A 12,961-nucleotide genomic window follows, 5' to 3' on the forward strand; every position below is an offset into this window, starting at 1 on the left:
ACAATCCTCAATGTTGTTTATTTCTCTATAAACAATTATGTCATCTGCATACAATCTTATTTTTGATGTTATATTGTTCCCTAAATCATTTGCGTATATTAAGAAAAGTAACGGACCGATTATACTACCCTGTGCAATTCCCTTCCAAACTTTCTCTTCCTGAGATACATTATTTCCTACTTTGACTTTCTGAACCCTTGAATTTAGAAATGCTTTTATCCAACGTGTAACCCTTACGTCCAATCCTATTCCCTCCAATTTCTTTAATAATATTCCATGTTCCACTCTATCAAAGGCTTTGGAAAGATCTATGGCTATGCAATCTAACTGACCTCCTGAATCCAACTGATCTGATATGTCCTGCTGAAATCCCACCAGTTGTGCCTCACAAGAAAATTTCTTTCTAAATCCATACTGGCTCCTCATGAACCAATTTTTATCATCACATATCCCTCTGATGTACTTCGATATTAAACTCTCCAGAATTTTACAAACTATACTGGTCAGGCTGATTGGTCTGTAGTTCTCTGGTTTCCTTTTATCACCCTTTCCTTTATAAATTGGTATTATTATAGATTCCTTCCATTCCTTTGGTATTACACTATTATTTATGACATAGTCAAAGAGAAATTTTAAATAAGGCACTATGTACCACCCCATTGTCTTTAATACCTCCCCAGTAATTTGATCACTCCCTGCTGCTTTTCCTTGCTGAAGCAGTTGGATTTCTCTGAAAATATCTTCATTTGTGAATGAGAAGCTTCTTGTTTCCCTCTGTCTCTCTCCCTCTCTATCTTCTGTTTCGGTTTCCAAGTCCTGACAATCATCTACTGAATCTCTAAATTCCCTACTAAATAGGTTTGCTTTCTCAGTATCTGTTAAATAGTGTTCACCCCCTTCTCCCACCATTGTAGGAATTTGGATTCCTTTTCCTTTTTGATTCCTGATATATGAATACAGCTTTTTCCATTTCCCTTTGTGGTCATTACCCTCTTGAAGTATGCCATTCATATAATTCTCTTTTGCTTCCTTTTTCACTCTATTCAGTTCTCTCATTAGCTGTTTTCTAGTTTCTCTACTCTCCCTACCCTCTTTGATTTTCCTGTTTACTATTCTACATTTTCTTTTTAATTTTCTTATTTCCCTTGTATAATAAACAGGGTCTGAGGTCATTTTACCCTTCTTAACAGGTACAAATCTCTTCTCTCCTTCCCAAATAATTCCTTTAAATTTAGCCCAAAGTGTATCCACGTTACTCCCTTCACTTATCCAACAACTGAATTGTGAGTTAAGGTAAGTCCCAAATTCATCAACTTTAGTTTTTCTGTACAATTTCTTGTCTTGTGTAACCCTCTTATTAAGCCTTTTTGGTACGAGTCCTACATCCATTATTACAGCCTTATGGTCTCCTATTCCTTCAATTACCTCAGTTTTATCAACAATTTCCCATGGTTTAACCAAGAATACATCTAGTAAGTTATTGAGACGAGTCGGTTCTTGTACTACTTGTGTAAATCCTCCCTCCCAAATTAACTTATTTGCCAGTTTCTGTTCATGGGCTTCACTTGCAGCTCCTTTCCATTCAACTTCAGGCAAATTTAGATCTCCCCCAATTATTACCATATCATTATTATTGTTTTTACAAGTATAATCTATTATTTTTTCAAAGATTTCCATGTCTCTTGCCTCTCTTCCAGGCCTGTATGTTCCTATAATTCCCACCTCCTTCATATTATCACAAACTAATTTTATCCCTAATATTTCATCCCTTTCATCGGTAAACCATTCATGTGAACAGTAAGTTTCCTTCACCAGAATAAACACCCCCCCTCCCTTTTTATCTCCTCGGTCTCTACGATAGACTGTGTACCCTTCTGGAAATACTTCTCTATTACCCACCCCTTCTTTCAACCACGATTCCACTCCTATCACCACATCAGTCTCATAAGATTCCATCAATGTACCGAATTTTAATTGTTTATTTACTACACTTTGACAGTTTACCAAGAGCAATCTCAGACCCCCTTCCTCCCTAAAACTTGACTGTTGCAATTGGGTAACTTGAAATTCCTTACTATCCTGAGTTTCTTTTTCTAGTTGACTGAGCCAGCTTAAAGTATAGCTGGCTCTTTCTACTAGTTTTCCTGGTCAGTATTATAACTCAAGGGAGTTGCCTGTTTTACAGTACATATCTTAAGATTAATAAAATCTAGAACAATATTTCCTATCTTTCGTTTACCTGAATTGTTTAGATGGAGGCCATGTTTTGTATAACAGTATCTCTCAAAGCTGCTGCATTCAATAACCTGAGTATTCCGAAAATGTTTACAAATTTTAACAATATCTGTATTGACCTTGTCCACTTCAATGTTCACACACGAATCTCTACTCAAATCATGCCTGTGGGGCACGTTCACTACAAAAACGTTAGTGTGGGTCAGCTTCCCTAGTGTATGTTTAAGTTGTGATCTTACATTCTTGGCGTCGTCGCGAGCTACGTCGTTCGTCCCACCGATGATAAGCACTGCATCGCCGCTCCCGAAGTTCCTAGTTGCTGCTTCTACGTTTTCCACAACCCTGCTGATAGAAGCTCCTGGATATATTTCTCCGGTTGCTGCTATATTCCCGTCGTTAATCACTCCCGCAATTCCCCTTCCTTGGCTATCACCAAACACAGCTACCTTCGCTGATTTAGGCCTAACTGGGTCTTGAATCTGAATTTTAGGCCTAAATTTCAAACTCGGCACGGCAACGGATCGCGATGATTTGGTTTCACGCGCGCGATCACTTTCTTCCAGGATTAAATTATTTAGGGCAGAAAACCTATTTCTAATGTTTATTTCCGGAAATTCAGTTGTAGATTTCTTCTTAGCCGGCCATCCACGAACTACTTGACACCACGTGCTCGAGTTTGTTACTTGTACCGGTATATCACTCGAAGAATGGTCAGTCCCAAATTCTAGCGATCGCAGTCTTTCTTTTAATTCTTGATTTTCAACTTTAAGAGTCTCATTGTCCTTTTTTAGAATGTTTATAATTTCTAATGCACTTTTATATTCCTCATCGACTGTTTTCGGTGCTTCGTCAACGCCGTCCCCAACAACAACATTCCGAACACACTGCTCACAAATCCAGTCAACATTTTCATTAGTTTTTACGTCTCTAGGGCAATTTCCGCACTTATAATGCCACCATCGATCACATGAATCACACAACATTCCATTTTTCACTAATTTTCGACATTTTCCGCACTTTTCGTCACATTTTACGGTTAATTTACTCGGAGAATAAAATACTACGTCGTCATTACCGGGCGCCATTTTGAAAAAAAAAACAAAAAAAAAAACTTGCTTTTGGGATATCGCGGGTTCAAAACCCACTGTCGACAGCCCTGGAGATGGTTTTCCGTGGATTCCCATTTTCACACCAGCCAAATGCCAGGCTTGTCTGTACCTTAATTAAGGCAACGGCCGCTTCCTTCCCACTCCTAAACCCTTTCATATCCTATCGTTGCCATAAGACCTATCTGTGTCGTTGCAACGTAAAACAACTTGTAAAAATTAATTTCTATGCGTGTGATGCCACAAGCAAAAGCAGTGAAGTTATTTGAAGAAACAATGAACACACTGGTGAGCGTCCTTACCACTAAAAGAGGAATGAACAAAGTCCCAAAGAAGAGCATTCCACTCGTCACCGTATCTCCATGAGTTACGAACGCGATTTTAGGATCGTTGCAGTAGAACGCTCCCTTGTGGTTCGGTATGACTTCATTCTCGACGAGGATCGTCACTGTCACAACTGTAACATCACGAAAAATCATTTTAACTCATTAATACTCAAGCATATCACATTCGAATTCATCTTTCAATTTTAGAACATAAAAAAATACAGGGTGGGCAAAACAAAACTGGCCCGGAAAATATTTGCAATAGAACTGACGCGGGATTGAACCTCATTAATGAACATCACAGAGGATGCTGGAAATGGGCTCATCAGAAGAAATTCACTCAGAAACCACCGGCAGAACTCAACACGCGAAGATTCGTCTGGACGCTTTAACGTAGCCGTTCCTAACCTTTTCGTACGTGACCGGTAATTAATTCACATCCGATATTCCGAGCATTAGAAGTTTTAGTTTTCGGTTCCCGTCATATTAGCTCCCAGAAATACTGCAAACCTTTCTTTACTTGTTAACTACGGTATTTTTTTACAAACCACAAATGCCGTATTGTTTAGAAAATGTTGCACAAAATTCGAGTGAAAGAGTATTTTTTTGCTTCAAGGGAGGGATGTTTGCTTCCAGAAATCGAGACATTCCTGTAATCGAATTTCGACCAATAGAGAAATAAATGCACGCGAAGAATAGGACAAATGACCGGGAAATATAAGTTACTTCCAGATACTGAAAATTTGAGTAATGGAAGTTGGAGATATCGAGGTTCGACCGTGGCTTTAATTAAGAAACAGCCCCAGCATTTTCCTGGTGTAAAAATGGGAAACCACGGACAACCATTTCCAAGGCTGCCGAACGTACGAATGCAAGCTGTTATCTACGTGACCCAAACAGCACAGCTACTTGCGCGGTGGTGGACTGCACGTACGGGTATGTTAAACGTTGACGAAATCGGTGTGGACACTTCGGCAAGGTCTCCTTGTAAGTCATCTTAAAAATGAGATAAGAGCATTTAAATATTTAGTTTCAATGCTGTAATTCAGGAAATGGTGAGACATCGTTCTCGGAGTGTGAACCAACTGAAATTCCAATTATCTTAGTACAGAACCAGATAGAGTATAAACTATGGTAATTTTATGCGTTTTCGTTTATATTACAAAATAAGCCCGCCTGGTGGCCATGATCGTTAAGGCGCTGAAGTCTAAAAACGGTCTAACACCGAGGTTAGCCGGTTCGAGTCCCGTTGGTCGAAAAACTTTTCACCATCAGAATGTTGGCCGGCAGGGTAGGGGAGGTGGTGGTATACAATTTCTAATCACTAGATTGCGTGCCAAAAGCCTGGATTAAATTCCAAACCTCTCCGCAGTGCTCATATGGAGTGAGGGCATATGACGCTGTTGATGGTGATTCGTCCGTCGGATGGGGACGTTAAGCCTTGAGCAGACCCCTTGGTGCTATTCGACAGGAGTAGGCTATGTGCCGGCACCGGGTTTCACCCTCTCCCTACTATCATATATCACGTCATTCATTTCATCTCATTAACTCCTCTGATGAGGTTGACGTCAGGAAGGGCATCCGGTCATAAAAAAACCGCCACGACAAATTCATCTCACCTCATACCCGACCCCGTAGGGAAACGGGACAAGGGTTGGACAAACAAACAAACAAACGTTTATATTACAAAATGTCATATTTTAGATGCCTTAGTATTGAAGTGGGAAATCAATGTACCATATAAAGGAGCAAACAAGTAACATATCGAGCCATGTACACTGACTGACAGAGCAAATGCAACACCAAGAAGGAGTGGTCAGAACTTTATGCCAATTGCAGGGTAGACTGACATCACTGAGGTATGCTCATGATGTGAAATGCGCCGCTGTGCTGCGCACGTAGCGAACGATAAATGGGACACGGCGTTGGCGAATGGCCCACTTCGTACCGTGATTTCTCAGCCGACAGTCATTGTAGAACGTGTTGTCGTGTGCCACAGGACACGTGTATAGCTAAGAATGCCAGGCCGCCGTCAACGGAGACATTTCCAGCAGACAGACGACTTTACGAGGGGTATGGTGATCGGGCTGAGAAGGGCAGGTTGGTCGCTTCGTCAAATCGCAGCCGATACCCATAGGGATGTGTCCACGGTGCAGCGCCTGTGGCGAAGATGGTTGGCGCAGGGACATGTGGCACGTGCGAGGGGTCCAGGCGCAGCCCGAGTGACGTCAGCACGCGAGGATCGGCGCATCCGCCGCCAAGCGGTGGCAGCCCCGCACGCCACGTCAACCGCCATTCTTCAGCATGTGCAAGACACCCTGGCTGTTCCAATATCGACCAGAACAATTTCCCGTCGATTGGTTGAAGGAGGCCTGCACTCCCGGCGTCCGCTCAGAAGACTACCATTGACTCCACAGCATAGACGTGCACGCCTGGCATGGTGCCGGGCTAGAGCGACTTGGATGAGGGAATGGCGGAACGTTGTGTTCTCCGATGAGTCACGCTTCTGTTCTGTCAGTGATAGTCACCGCAGACGAGTGTGGCGTCGGCGTGGAGAAAGGTCAAATCCGGCAGTAACTGTGGAGCGCCCTACTGCTAGACAACGCGGCATCATGGTTTGGGGCGCTATTGCGTATGATTCCACGTCACCTCTAGTGCGTATTCAAGCCACGTTAAATGAACACCGCTACGTGCAGCATGTGCTGCGGCCGGTGGCACTCCCGTACCTTCAGGGGCTGCCCAATGCTCTGTTTCAGCAGGATAATGCCCACCCACACACTGCTCGCATCTCCCAACAGGCTCTACGAGGTGTACAGATGCTTCCGTGGCCAGCGTACTCTCCGGATCTCTCACCAATCGAACACGTGTGGGATCTCACTGGACGCCGTTTGCAAACTCTGCCCCAGCCTCGTACGGACGACCAACTGTGGCAAATGGTTGACAGAGAATGGAGAACCATCCCTCAGGACACCATCCGCACTCTTATTGACTCTGTACCTCGACGTGTTTCTGCGTGCATCGCCGCTCGCGGTGGTCCTACATCCTACTGAGTCGATGCCGTGCGCATTGTGTAACCTGCATATCGGTTTGAAATAAACATCAATTATTCGTCCGTGCCGTCTCTGTTTTTTTCCCCAACTTTCATCCCTTTCGAACCACTCCTTCTTGGAGTTGCATTTGCTCTGTCAGTCAGTGTATATAAACATAGGAGCATTCTCGGCCGGGGCGCGGATTTTAACTCGAGGATTGGATGTTTTTTGTTCGTCTTTATACACAGCTCTTCGTCTACACACAACACACTACCAACCACCACTCAAATACGCAATAGCGAATATATCCTTCCATATGGCGTTAGTATCAGGAAGGGTATCCGGAGGCATGGGCGCCCATATGAGAGTTTCTAGAGGGGGCCATACCTGGGCGTACGTAGTAATTTTAATATTTTGGAAGATAAATGGCGATTTCTATTCTGCGGTAGAATAACCCACGGTATCCCCTGCCTGTTGGTGGGGACGGTACTACCGCTTTTACGTAATACTGACTTTTAAGTCATTTTCTCGAAAGGAAAACACGTGACTACACTAGATTTTTGCCTTTCCCTGAGAGCTAGAGGGGGGCCGCGGCCCCACCTTGCCCCCGGGTATGGGCGCCCTTGTCCGGAGGTAAAACTGGATCAAATCCATATGTAGGTCCAACCCCAAGAAACTGTGGAAGAGACCAGTAAGAAGAAGAAGAAGAATAGAGAAAACACAATGACATGCCTGTGTGAGGAAAGGGAGCGACAGAAAGAAGGAACAAGGATAACCGAGCAAGTTGGCCGCGGGGTTAGGGGCGCGCAGCTCGGAGCTTGCATTCAGAAGAGAGTGGCTTCGAGCTCAACTGTCGGCAGCACGTCTGCACCTAGCTGTAATTCCTCCTCAGAAAGCAGCAGTCAAGAGGCCAACGACACTGAATTTGTACCTGTACCTTCCGCTACTGATGATACCGTTACAAGTGATCGTGGCCACAGTGTTCCTGAAAGTGATAGTGACAACAAAAGAGCGATAGAACTGTCAACAGACATTGAAACTGAAACTGAATTTATTTCCAAATCCGAGCAGGTGCCGGTGATTACGTTAGATCCTGCAACATGGCCAGCGCATATTATGCACATGAGTCGGTTTTGAAAGGGCCCACTGAATATTCTAAAGAAGACCATTATTACCCAAGAAATTACGAAAATAGGCACTTTTCAAACCAATTTCTGTATCGGTTTTTGGAAAATGGAGAAAAATATCAAGGTGATTGTTGATTTATTCAGAAAAATCAGATTCTGTCTATTGTTTCTGTTGTAGATTGTTTAATCCCTCATCAAAGTCACATTTTGGTCAAGCAATGGGTTTTAACAACTGGAAAAATTTGGCAGACCGTTTAAAATCCCATGAGTTGTCACCGGACCATTTCAAATATATGACTACATGGCTTGAAGCAGAAAAAAAGAATTAAAGGAGACACATCAATCAATCAGCACATCATGACGCAACTTGAAACTGAAGGTCAGCGTTCAGAAGAAGTATTGCGACGGTTAGTGTAAATTACTTTGTATCTAGCGGAGCAAAATATGTCTTTTCGTGGGTCATCTTCCAAAGTTTTCACAAAAGATAATGGAAATTTTATTGGACTTGTACAACTTTCACGAAAATTTGATTGTGTAGTAATGGAACACTTAAGACGTATAACTAACAAAAACACAATTTCATTTATTAAGTGTGTCAATACAAAATGAGCTAATAACTATACTAGGTGACTCAGTATTATCTTGACGAAAATAAAGGAAGCCAGATATTTTTCCGTTATCCTTGATTGTACTTCACACATAATTCACAAGGAGCAAGTTTCATTAACGTCACTGAAGATGATGATGGGAAGATCGAAGTAGAAGAAAGCTTTATAGCTTATCGAGTTGCCAAAGAAACCACTGGAGAAGCTCTCGCTTACTTGCTGTTCAAAACAATTGAAGAGTGTGGTTTGAACATGACAAACTGTCGTGGTCAAGGATACGATAACGGCGCCAACGTGACAGGTGTACATAAAGGAGTTTAAGCCGGTGTACTGGCCAATTTCCCTTTGGCTGTGTTCGTTCTTTGTGGGTGCCATAGCCTAAACCTAGTAATTGCTGATGGAGCAAAATCATCAGTTAAGTCTACATCATTATTTGGTATTTTACAACGCCTCTTTACCATCTTCTCCAGTTCAACGAAGTGCTGGTGTATAATAAGCGACCATACTAAAGCACTTACTTTAAAGCAAATGTGTGAAACGCGTTGGGAATCCCGCATAAGTGCTGTTCAGGCTGTTAGATACCAATACGCGGAAGTTAGGGATGCATTGGTTGAGTTAGGCGACTAAATTGATGACCCCCAAACAGCCTCTGAAGCTCAATCTTTGACTAATCAGATGGAAGACTTTTCCTTCATCGTAACTTTGATCTTGGGGAATGTCATTCTTTTTGAAGTTAATTTGATCAGTAAAAAAAAAAAAAAGCATTGAAGGGAAAGAGGTATTACATCAGTGACTGTTCTGAAAAGTTTAATAAGTGTTTGGAGTTTTCAAACAGATTTAGAGAGAATGGATATGTGGATGCAGTAATCTCCGCTAAAGAAATAGCTGCTGAACTTGGTATCGAACCTGTTCTTCCCGAGAAACGGATTCGTAAACGAAAACGCGTTTTTTTTGTATGAGTCTTCTGAGAAAGTACAATCGTCACCTGAAGAAACCTTTATGAGAAAAGTTTTTTTATCCATTAGTGGATAAAGTTTTGAACTCACGTAAGAAGAGGTCAACTGCGTTGAAGGAACACCAACAAGTGTGGGGATTTTTGGGTAATGTTGCTCAACTTCCAGGAAAAGAAGATCTAAAACGAAGTTGTTTGGACCTTGAAAGACATTTAACTGAGCAAACAACCAAAGTGCCTGATACCTACGGCATTGAACTGTATCTTGAACTTTTACATGTAAGTTCGATTTTGGATCATGGCAAGAAGACAGTCACACCAAAAGAAGTCTTGTGTATGATCAAAAACACAAACAGTAAAGCTTTGTTTACAAACTTGCGGGTCACATTAAGTGTGTTACTAACAATATCCGTGACAGCTGCCAGTACCAAACGAAGCTTTAGTAAGCTTAAGCTTATAAAAACTTATTTGCGCTCTACAATGGCACAGGAAAGGCTGAACTCACTCGCCATTCTACCAATAGAAAATGACACTGCAAAAAATTTAGACTTTAGAGAAATTCTGACAACATTTGCTCATGCAAAAGCCACGCGAGTGCCTTTCAATGTTTGAAGTGGGAGGACAAAAAAAAAGCACCAAAGACAAGAACAAATAATGAAAAATCAAAGACTGCATTTTGAGTATAAATAAATCAAATCTTAGTATATGTATATCAAACATGTAGTGGAGGGTGGGTGGTCCGTGATGCTGTTATTTATAAGCTGCCGGTTTTTCCAGTCCGGAACACGGCGGGTCCATAGGTGGTGGATAATGGAGTGGCTCTAAAGAGCTTGAACCAAAACTGGAACGAACAAAATTACGAGTTTTACCGGGGAGGAGGGGGGGGGGCGGTGGGCCAGTTAAATGACCTCCGCGGTCGGCCGATTGAACTCCCATGGACTTTTCTTTTTACGTGAAGATCCAAGTAGAAGGGAGGGGGGTGGGAGGAAGGGGTGAATATTGATTTACTGTAACTGAGCTCGATAGCTGCAGTCGCTTAAGTGAGGCCAGTATCCAGTATTCGAGAGATAGTAGGTTCGAACCCCACTATCGGCAGCCCTGAAAATGGTTTTCCGTGGTTTCCCATTTTCACACCAGGCAAACGCTGGGGCCGTACCTTAATTAAGGCCACGGCCGCTTCCTTCCCACTCCTAGCCCTTCCCTGTCCCATCGTCGCCACAAGACCTATCTGTGTCGGTGCGACGTAAAGCAACTAGCAACAACAACAACAAAAAAAAAGATTTACTGTAATCAATTGGACTTATTGTTTCTTTCGTTCAGGGCTTCATTACCTTTACACTGTTGGGAATAAAGGAATCTAAGATACTGTGGCGGCAGCGATGCATTTTCGCGCATGTTAAATATAGTAATAAATAGAGCTCGGATTCTTAGGAGGTAATAGGTTAGAATGCAAAGTAATCTGGTTCGTAGGAAATGTCAGGCAACCCTTTCTTCCATAATGTAGCAAGGGTACCATAAATTACAGGAGTTTTATGGACTGTCCCCCTAATGTCTATGCAAATCTCAAACCATAACTGCTGTACAGGGTAGACTATACTTGTTAATCGTTTCAGTAACTTTGCATTCTAACCTATGAGTACCTAAAAATCTGGACTCTAGTAATAAACAACGTTACTGAAAGCGGCAGAGGGGATAATTCATCAGGTGCATTCCTTGACTGACAAGTGTGTCTTCATTACTGTGTGTTCTTGTACAGTGAGTACAATTACAGCTGCTTAGTAAGCAAACTGTGGATATTGCCTGTAGGAGACTAGGACGGAATATTCTGCGTGAGTCGAACGAAGAAACTTTTGGCATTCGTGCAGAGCATAATCTATCTCTCCGCCTGTCATACACCCCACTTCACCGACCCTTCCGTGAAGTACAATAGCAGGCAGTGATTTTCGCTCTGGCGTAGCAAATACGGCGAGTTCATTTTGAATCGTGCGCCCGAAAGTGTAATTTTCACGAAAAAATATTTTTTTCTCCGCCAATACGAAGAGCATCCTGACTTTTGTCGGTATAATTTAGACACTCGCTGTATATTTTCTCTTCTTCTGCTATTTGCTTTACGTCGCACGGACACAGATATGTCTTACGACGACGATCGGATAGGGAGGGCCTAGAAATTGGAAGGAAGCGGCCGTGGCCTTAATTAAGGCACAGCCCCGGCATTTGCCTGGTGTGAAAATGGGAAACGACGGAAAACCATCTTCAGGGCTGCCGACAGTGGGGCTCGAACCCACTATCTCTCGATTACTGGATACTGGCCGCAATTAAGCGACTGCAGCTATCGAGCTCGGTGTGTATATTTTCTAATGTGGTCTTTGAAGAATTTAGAGGTATCTCCTCTATTGGCGGAAACATTTCTGGGTTTAATGTATTTTTGTTTTAAATTTCAGGTCTTATGTCTTAAATAAATTGTATCCCACCAACAAGAAATTTTTAACATTTTCTTTGTTAACAAGTCTACACTGAAAAACACAGCTTCTTTACCAATCAGATCGTCAGTTTATCTGAAAATGTGTCTGCATTTCGATATTAAAATTCTTACAAATATTGTTTCGTTTGTTTTCTTTCACACTTGCTTTACGTCGCACAGAAACAGATATGTCTTATGGTGACGATAGGATAGGGAAGGGCTAGGAGTGGGAAGGAAACGACCGTAGCCTTTATTAAGGTACAGCTCCAGGATTTCCTGGTGTGAAAATGGGAAACCACGGAATACCATATTCAGGACTGGCGACAGTGGGGGTCGAACGCACTATCTCCCGAATGCAAGCTGTTAGCTACGTGACCCAAATGGCACAACCACTTGCTTGGTAATATTGTTATTTGCATACCAATCTTATCATATGTGAGTCATGATAAAGGTGCATGTTAAAAAAATATGTAAGGAGCTGGTACATAACCTCAAGTTTATCATATCCAAGTCCACTATAGGACTGCGCTAGCTTTGGCAGTTGATGTGAACACGTGAGTCAACAACACGTAAAGCCTAGATAAGAGAGAACCAGCTGCGTAGCAAAACGTTGTAAAATATTTGCGGTTGAAACATATTGTTATGACCACCAGCCAAAATCCAGAAAAGCGATGTCCAACCCCGGTTTCGTAAAAATGCATGAAGTATTTTAAGAAGAGTCTATTTATCTATCTGTCTATATATATCTACAAATTTATTATTGATTTGCTTTTGGATTGCTGGCTGTCAGTTCAGTACAAGACATTCTAATCCATCTATTCAAAAGAATTAGAGCCTAGTGAACTTATGTGGCCTTTCTGCATGGCTGATCTGAAGGCAGCCATTGACAGTTGTAAGAGCGGTAAGGTAGCAGATACAGCCTGTATATTTTCTAATGTGGTATTTTAAGAATTTAGAGGTAACTCCTCTATTGGACGAAACATTTCTGGGTTTAAAGTCTTTTCGTTTAAAATTTCAGGTCTTATGTCTTAAATAAATTGTGTCCCACCAACAGGAAACTTTTTAACATTTTCCTTATTAACAAGTCAACACTGTAAACACAGCTTCTTACCAATCAGAC

At 42.2% G+C, this 12,961-nt stretch overlaps 1 protein-coding gene across 1 annotated transcript in view; it reads right to left on the reverse strand.

Moving 5' to 3' along the window:
- Positions 1-12,961, reverse strand: part of LOC136872299 (phospholipid phosphatase 1) — a 94,712-nt gene that overhangs the window by 40,813 nt on the left and 40,938 nt on the right. Inside the window, exon 3 of the mRNA XM_068227317.1 lies at positions 3,644-3,798. Coding sequence (XP_068083418.1) covers positions 3,644-3,798 — 155 coding nt within the window. The remainder of the gene's footprint in view (positions 1-3,643; positions 3,799-12,961) is intronic.

This window comes from Anabrus simplex, chromosome 4 (genome assembly GCF_040414725.1).
Source record: "Anabrus simplex isolate iqAnaSimp1 chromosome 4, ASM4041472v1, whole genome shotgun sequence".
Classification (NCBI taxonomy): domain Eukaryota; kingdom Metazoa; phylum Arthropoda; class Insecta; order Orthoptera; family Tettigoniidae; genus Anabrus; species Anabrus simplex.